Source organism: Takifugu flavidus, chromosome 3 (genome assembly GCF_003711565.1).
Source record: "Takifugu flavidus isolate HTHZ2018 chromosome 3, ASM371156v2, whole genome shotgun sequence".
NCBI lineage: Eukaryota > Metazoa > Chordata > Actinopteri > Tetraodontiformes > Tetraodontidae > Takifugu > Takifugu flavidus.
Genome location: NC_079522.1, coordinates 7,719,447 through 7,727,529, shown reverse-complemented (window position 1 = coordinate 7,727,529; position 8,083 = coordinate 7,719,447). Strand labels below are relative to the sequence as shown.

The 8,083-nt window shown below is 39.0% G+C and overlaps 1 protein-coding gene across 1 annotated transcript; it reads left to right on the top strand.

Annotated features, from left to right (window-relative positions):
• Positions 1-3,469: 3,469 nt before the first annotated feature.
• LOC130522606 (PTB domain-containing engulfment adapter protein 1-like) lies at positions 3,470-5,612 on the top strand. Its single transcript, XM_057027151.1, has 7 exons — positions 3,470-3,547; positions 3,625-3,705; positions 3,876-3,947; positions 4,561-4,659; positions 4,769-4,906; positions 5,059-5,163; positions 5,343-5,612. Exons 2-7 carry the CDS (start codon positions 3,664-3,666, stop codon positions 5,403-5,405), a joined length of 519 nt encoding a protein of 172 aa, XP_056883131.1. The 5' UTR covers positions 3,470-3,547; positions 3,625-3,663; the 3' UTR covers positions 5,406-5,612.
• Positions 5,613-8,083: the final 2,471 nt, after the last annotated feature.

The following is an 8,083-nucleotide window of genomic DNA, read 5'->3' as shown; positions in this document are numbered from 1 at the left end:
ACTGATTTTGTTATTTTATTTAAGTAAAACCCTTAACTTGCACTTTGGGCCCAATGTTTGGCTTTTGTAACCAAAAATATTATAACATGACCCTATGTAGCCTCATAATGAACTTTCTTTGAAACTTGGCCTCTTTTGGATGAAGACAGAGATGATATCATGGAAAGAACTGAAGACAGAGTCTCAGTCTTTGCCAGAGATGTGTGAACAGAAAGGGGGAGAGCACAGTTCCTTGGGGAGCTCCTGTGTTGCTCATCAGGGGGTCGGACACACAGCTCCGCAGTCTCACAAACTGTGGTCGACCTGTCAGGTAGTCCTTGATCCAAGAAACAAGGGGAGCATCCATCTGTATCTTCTCCAACTTAGCCCTCAGCAGTCTTGGCTGGATGGTGTTGAAGGCAGAAGAGAAGTCAAAGAACATGACCCGCACTGTGGTGTTTAGTCTGTCCAAGGAGGAGTAAGCCCTCTGTAGCAGGTATATCACTGCGTCATCAACCCCCACCTTGGGCTGATAGGCAAACTGCAGAGGGTCTTGAAAGGGGCTCACCAGAGGTCTGAGGTGTGACAGCACCAGTGCACTGGTGACGTTAGCATACAGTAAATCCAAAGTCTTACTGTCTCTCATGCTGCACTGGACATATTGATGGAATGTAGGGAGAGTGGAGGAGAGTGAGGCATGATTGAAGTCACCTGTGATGAGGATAAAGGCTCCAGGATGTTTAGTCTGCAGGTCAGCCGTGACAGAGTGAATAACGTCACAGGCCGTGTTCGCTTTACCGGTCGGAGGACTATAAACAGTGATGGCGATGACATTAGTAAACTCCCGTGGCAAATAGTATGGACGGAGTCCGATAGCAATAAGTTCCACGTCGGGACTGCACACACACTCCTTGACATGAATATGCTCCAGGTTGCACCACCTGTTGCGAATGAACACGGCCAGTCCCCCTCCTTTCTTCTTACCGGCCGCAGTGGTGTCTCGGTCCGCTCGCACAGTGGTCTTAGAGCCATCACCTGGTCTCGCGTGTAAACAATACCGCTCCGCTTCTCGGCACAGCTGATGGGGGCCGCGAATGACCCAAGCACCGCAAAACAGAGAAAAAAGTATTCGAGCCTCCAGAACATGGTGTCTGAATACTCCAGTTGTAAATGGAAAGAAAGAAAGTAAATCCAAAGAGCAAATAATGTAAACAAGTATAGCAAACACTACAAAAATTTAAAGAAGAACAATTAAGTGTAGGGAGCTGCTACTACTGGCTGCCGCCTGGGACAGCGCCATTTTGCAAAGAAGAAGGTTCATGGCTGGGGAGGCACTGACATCATCAGTCAGATTTACAAAGATCATATGATCCCTCCAGAGCACCATATTCACCATTTCATTGCCAGCAGTTAACTTATATTATTATCATACACTTTGCTACGGCTACTGTTTCTCCAATATCACTTAATTTGGTCATTGCAATTGAAATGACTTTGCTGGTTATAAGAAGTTTATGCATCTTATATCACAGGGGATCTTTGTAACTGTCCCCAACAGGATTTCCGTACTATTAAGTTATCATGTGAAGTCATCCGAGCACAATCAGAAAGAAATGTCTTTGCAACCTAATGTCACAAACATTGTTTTCCCCCTGGTGAGAGGGGAGGTCGGACCCTTTGTTCTTAGACCCTTGTCCCAACTCAGGGAGAAAGAAGCAAGATGAGGAAGCACCACAAAAAAGGGATCTCTGACAGACATAAACAGGGAACATCATCAATACCTTCAGATGTGTTCACATGGAGCTCCCGGCTACTTGACATTCAGATCATGACATAAATGTAGAGATAAATGAGGGTAAAACATTGCATTTCAGCCTTTTTCATGCTACCACACATCACTGTTTAGATTCAGGTTATTTTCTCTGTGTTCTCCATCGCACGTGTTTCTTCCTTTCCTCCCCTGTGCCTAAGCGGGCACGCCTAATCTACTTTCAGATGAGGGACCTTCTTCCTCACCTGTAGCTCATCTCAGCTGATTTGGTCTGCAGCATTAAACAGCAGCTTCTCCCTCCACTTGTTGCCAGATTATTGTTGTTGCTTATGCTTCTTCGCCACCGATTGTATGGCACAAGAAACACATTACAGAAATATAGTTGCTGACAAAAACACGGCTCATTATATAAATCAGCTAAACTATGAAAATTTAGTTCATATAGTATTCGTATTTGAACATTTAATAGTGACATAAAGAGAGACCACTGCCCTCATCTGAGGCCCAGTCAGACCTGGCCTCTGGATGTACCTGTAGGCGGTGCGGCACTGTGCTGCGCTATGTTGCGCTGTGCCGCGTTGTGTAGTCTCTTCTCAGTATTTTAATGGTAAGCGTGAAAATTAAAAGACAATATAAAACGGCGAAGTTAAATTGATAATTAGTTTATAAAATTACTGGAAAAATACAACCATTTAATTCATTTTTTTCATTTTTATTTCTTTCCATGATGGCAGGGGAGGCCTGGCCTCCTCTGACTGCATGTAACTGGTCTTTTCATTTCTAGCAGTTAACCTTGAACAGCTTAGCTCGTACTTCACTGTGTGTTGAAACCTCCTCCTGCTTATTTTGAATTGGTGGGCGTTTCGCTTGGAGAGGACTGGGCTTACTTTGCACCATGGCACTGTTAGATTCCATCACACACCAAGAACAACAGTCGGTGTTGCATCTCCATTGAAAGTAAAGCAGGATGAAAGGTGGCTTTAGCTGCCATGCCTCAAGTTCACCATCTTTGTGCTCTTTTGACTACCGCTTACACCATACTAGGACCTTCATCAGGGTCAGCATTTTGTCCAGGGCCCAGTTCAGAGTCTGGATTTTTCTTTTTAAAAATCTAAAGATGTGAAGCAAATTCAGACAGATAACTCAAAGCACATGATTCCAAATCAGCATGCTCGACCACAAGACCCTCTGTGTTGCTAAATTGATGCTGTGCCAATTTTGCAAATAATTTGTGTGCAATAAAATATTTGGTTTACACCAGAGCTCTCTGACTGAGGTCTATTATTGTCATTGGCATCACTACCTCTGCGTCATGCAGCTTGTCTCAGATCATTAAGGTGATTAGCTACCTTCTACCACCTAATGGCGTGGAAGAAAACACATTATTTTACTGCACAGACACTTGACATTGTCATATTAGTTTCTTTAAAAGTGAAATTCTATCATTTGCGATTGAAAACACTACACTACAGACTAAACTTTTCTTGTTTTTCATTGCAGTTTTACATTTTCAAATGTATAAAATTTAATTAAGATGCAGTGATTTTTCTTGGGAGAATTTATTGCCTTTTGAATATTTGAAAATGAATTTGCAGTTTTCTTTGTCTTGAATTCATCCTTTACGGTTCGACAGATTACAGTAAAATACTCCGGAACCCTAGATTTCTGATTCAAAGGCAGGGTTGATGTGATAATGGTTACACATTAACTCCAGTAGACTTTACACCCAATACTCTATTTGAAATAGAAGACCACACCTTTCCCTGGTGGTTTCCAACATTGTTTTTATCTGAAAAGGTAAGATACTTTTCCTGTATCTTCTTGAGCGATGTTGTTGCTTTGGTCTTTAAGAAGAAATGTTTATCTTCATACAGGTTTCTCCTTTTGTTGTTACCAAATGATAGAGTGACATAATGTTTTCAGATGAAGACAGTGAGATCTCCTTTACGGTTAAGGTAAAGACAATATGATTCGACACGATATCCCATACTTGTTTGATAATGCCACCCAATCTTCAGATAGATTTTCACAACTTATACATAACATGCTCCACCATGAAATTATCTGTTCCTCGTCGTCATTGACATTAGCTTCATGTCTATGTTTTGTATAAACATATTATTAGTTTCTTGGCCGTGTTGAGGTTGTTTGCCCAGATGGACTACAGATGTTAGAGGAAGCGCTGGAGAGTCTAAAGGTTGGTGTTTACAACTTGCTTTTGTTTTAAACTTGTTTTATGCAGGAAAGGAAAAGAGTCCACTTAGTTTCCTACCTTCAAATCTGGCTTATGTCTCCAATTAACTGTCAAACAAAACATTATTGTGCAGATAGGTCAATAATGACTCTTCATTACAATTCAGAACACATCTACATCTTGTCAATATTACAAACTTTATATGTATTTAATCCGCTATGGCAGTGCCATTTTTTTAAAAACCTGGCACTTCTCCAAATTATTTTTAAACAAAATTAAGTATAAACAATACTCACATAAAACCTTTTCTTATTTTGTGTTTTTATGGCACTTTTAAAAATGACATTTGCACTCACTGTTAAATATTTGTCAACAATGTTGGAGAGGAGATCTTATAAGCAGAAATTTTATGAATTTGTTGTTTTGTACAGTTAGTCTTTCAAAAACTGCTTCTTTTCAGGTCTGTCTCTTTTTCATTAAGAGTTTTCATAGAGATTTTCAGCACTTTCAGATGGGTTCTTCAAACCAATTGGTGTGGAGACAAGAATGAAAGACTCTAGATCCATTTATTACAATGAACTTTGTTAAATTACGTAACTTGTTAATCCCTCCTTAGACACCAGATACCTACTCCACTGAAAAGAAAGGAAAGAAGAGTAAAGTCTATCTTTTCCTATCACTGAGTGGTTTGGACATTTTGGAATACAAAACCAAGGTATGCAAAAAATTATATGTTGTTTGAACTCCAGAAAAATGTGGATAGTTCACATGCATCTTGACTGGCCTGCACAGAAATCGTCTGAATTGGTCTAACCTCTCTACAGTTTCTGCTCTATTCCTGCCCTTTGTCTACTGTCTCCTTCTGTGCTGTCCTCCCAACCTTTCCTGAAGTCTTTGGCTTCGTGGCCCGACATCCTGCAGCGAACACATACCACTGCTATATGTTTCAAAGCAAGAAGTTTGTAAGTGAACCCATTTGTATGATTTTCCTCTTTGAATTTACTAAAGTTCACCTGCAGTTTACAAAAAAAAAGTGGAATGTTACTAATTGCTACAAAGTGTTATTATACTTATGGTTATAGATGTATAAATAATTATAATTATAATTCTCCAGTCTCATGTCCTAGTCTCAGTTATTGGAGATGCCTTCCAAATTTCAAAGAGAGAGGAAAGTGTGAGGGGAGGACGAGACCTCATTGTGGAATCACTCAGACATAAGGTTAGTGTACATATATGTCTGAACACAGCCTTTGTTGGCTGTATTTCATGCATTTAAATACTTTATTTTGTTTTGGAAACAGGCTCTGGCTTTTAGTAAGATGTAGAGAGACGATTTTGTTAGCAAGAGATGCAAAAGAAAGACTGAAATTAACTAGATTATTTTCCTTTGTTTTTCAGAACAAAGTGTTGCAAAAAGAAAATGCAGAGCTAAAGAAGAAACTTACTGGACAGACAAACTGATCAAAACTTTGTCTTTATTTCCCTTCCATGTTTAATCCTCCTGATATAGTGTGTGGAAATTTTTCCCAACGTTTTTACAATTACATGTAATTTCTTTCTTATGTCGCCCAAATTTTTTTCTTCTTTGTTAACAATTTTTGTGACTAAAATATGACATAGGAAATTTGTCTGCCGGTTAAGCTGGAAAATAAATGGATCTTTCGTGGCTAGCTCATGGTTTTGTTATTGGACTTTTATAACATGATGCATTGCAATGTACCAAACACAGATAGACAAAATTCAAACTCAAATATGTGAGATGCAGTTTTAAAGTGGCTCACACCATACACAATTGCAACATTTTGTCACATTTAGCATCAAGGTTTTTACTGACTTTTTAAAAATACTTAAAGTAGAATTTGACATCACATAAATGTATTAAATGTATAACTGTAATTATTACGTGTTACTCATAATGTTAAATTTAAATCTATATTTTTAATCTAAATGTTAAATCTAAATCTGAATCTACATTTAACAGTTTTTACATTTAACTATTAAAAATATTTCTAAGATTTTTGTTGTATATATCCTAAAAATTGGCTTAAATAAAATGACACCACTCTTTTAAACATAGTTTGAACCTTAAAATGACAAAATTTTGCTGTTTCTTTCAGCATGAGTTGCTTTACCAATACCACCCCAATAAATATGCTACCTATCTGCCATTAGTTTTGATTAACAAAATGAAAAATGAAAGTAAATGAACACATTTTTAAAGCACATTTAAACGGCTCAAAACAGCATCATTTAGCATTCTTTCATCTTTATGGCTGATTTCTTTCATGCTCTTAGCCTCAAAGAGCTTAAAATACATACTGCCAGGCGCAAGGAAAGCTGAAGGAGGAGTACGATCAGGAGGTGTTCAGTGCATAAATGGAGGCTATGGCTGTGTTACAAAGGGCATGTCTGTGCCTACCTTAATGATAAGCCTTCCAATAGGTGCTCATTAGGTGCTAGTTTGCAGGTTTTTACAGTTTATGGGCAATAATCTTCCGTAAGATGTAGATTGCGATTCTAATTTTATTTCATTTGATTTGAGGCATTGTGTGAAATGGAGACGGAGTCAGAGAAGGTGATTATGGGTAGACAGTGTCATCATCATTTCATAAAATGGAGCTGAGAAAGTTATAAAGCTTAGAGAAACATGGGAACAAATATTAAGAGACTTCCACAACAATTTCTTTGCAGGCATGCAGACTGCTAGTCTAGCTCCCAAAATTGCTGAATTTAGATTCATCATCTTTTCAGGGCCCAAGTTTTGATGTGGAGAAAATAAATAACTTTCGATGCATTGGAGTGGGATGCGGGCTTGTGTGTATTGGAAAATACTTAAAAAACATTCTTCAGGCAGGTCTGAGGAGCATAAACAGCACAGCTCTCACTGAAAATATATATTTACTGTCGCAATTACAGTTTGTCATTACATTCTCTGAAAGCTAGAGTAGCTGGACAGGAGTAGTTTGCTTTTTTCCCCTCTCGCTACCTGCAGTACTTTTGTTTTTCTTCAATTCTAAAAACTGCCTTTGAAAATAGAAATGGTTGTTGGTAACAATAGGGGGTAAAAAAAATCCATACTGGGTTCTCCTTGCAATGGAAAAAAGGGTGCATTATTTGAGCAAACTCACAACATTTTTAATGTTTCTTTAAAGGTCTGTAAGAGGACTCCCTTTTGACCTTACTTTTTTTGTTTTTGTGGTTGGTCTAAATCCAATGATCTATAGTTCATTTTGACTTTTTCAGGTCTAGTTATGGGTTAAAGTATCAAGCAGAGTATACTTATTTTTGATTTTGTCCATTTTGGGGATTTCTTGAGCCACACCTTGATTGAACATTCTGCTGAGTCAATTTGCATTCAGAGACCACCATATTCATTTTCTTGTTGGCTTTTTGGGTGTCCATGTGGCCAAAAGGCAATGAACAAAACTCTATAACTACATTTAAAATTAAAAATCAGATTTTAAATGTACCATTTTCTTGGTTCAAGCCCTGGTGCATATACAACTTGGGAGATGTTCTAGTAGCAGGGGAGGCTGCCAGAACATCTTCAAAGCACTGTTGAGGTAACTTTGAGAAAGGTACCAAGTACCTAACCCTAACCCTGAGGAACTCATTCAAGGGTGCACCCTGCCTTCGTCAATATGCAGCTGAGTTTGGCTCCAGCACCCTCCCTGTGACCCCCAAAAGGTATAGTTAAAAAAAGAGTAGAAGAGATCACACTTTATTTGGATCAACTGTTAAACTAGAATAAATGCTTATTGTGTGTGGTAGGCATCCAAACTCATGTGGGTGTTCAAACAAAATCCCTGGGCTTGAGGTTGTGAGGAATCTTTGAACATGCCATCTTTCAGTAAGGTGCCCTTGATAGTCACTAGGGGGTTCTGCAACTTAATCAGCGCACTTACACTCAATTCTTGGTCAACACCCAGCCCGGTCCCCAATGGACAACAGACAAACTTCCCCCTAAGAACCAGTTCTCCAACGTGTTGCCAGGACCCAGGAAGGTGATATTAAGAATTGCTTCCTCAAGGAGCCTGGATAGCTCAGTTGGTGGAGCATCAGACTTATAATCTGAGGCTCTAGGGTTGCAGTCCCTGTTAAGGTTGCAAGGCTTCTGGGTGTGATTGTTGAAGACTGAA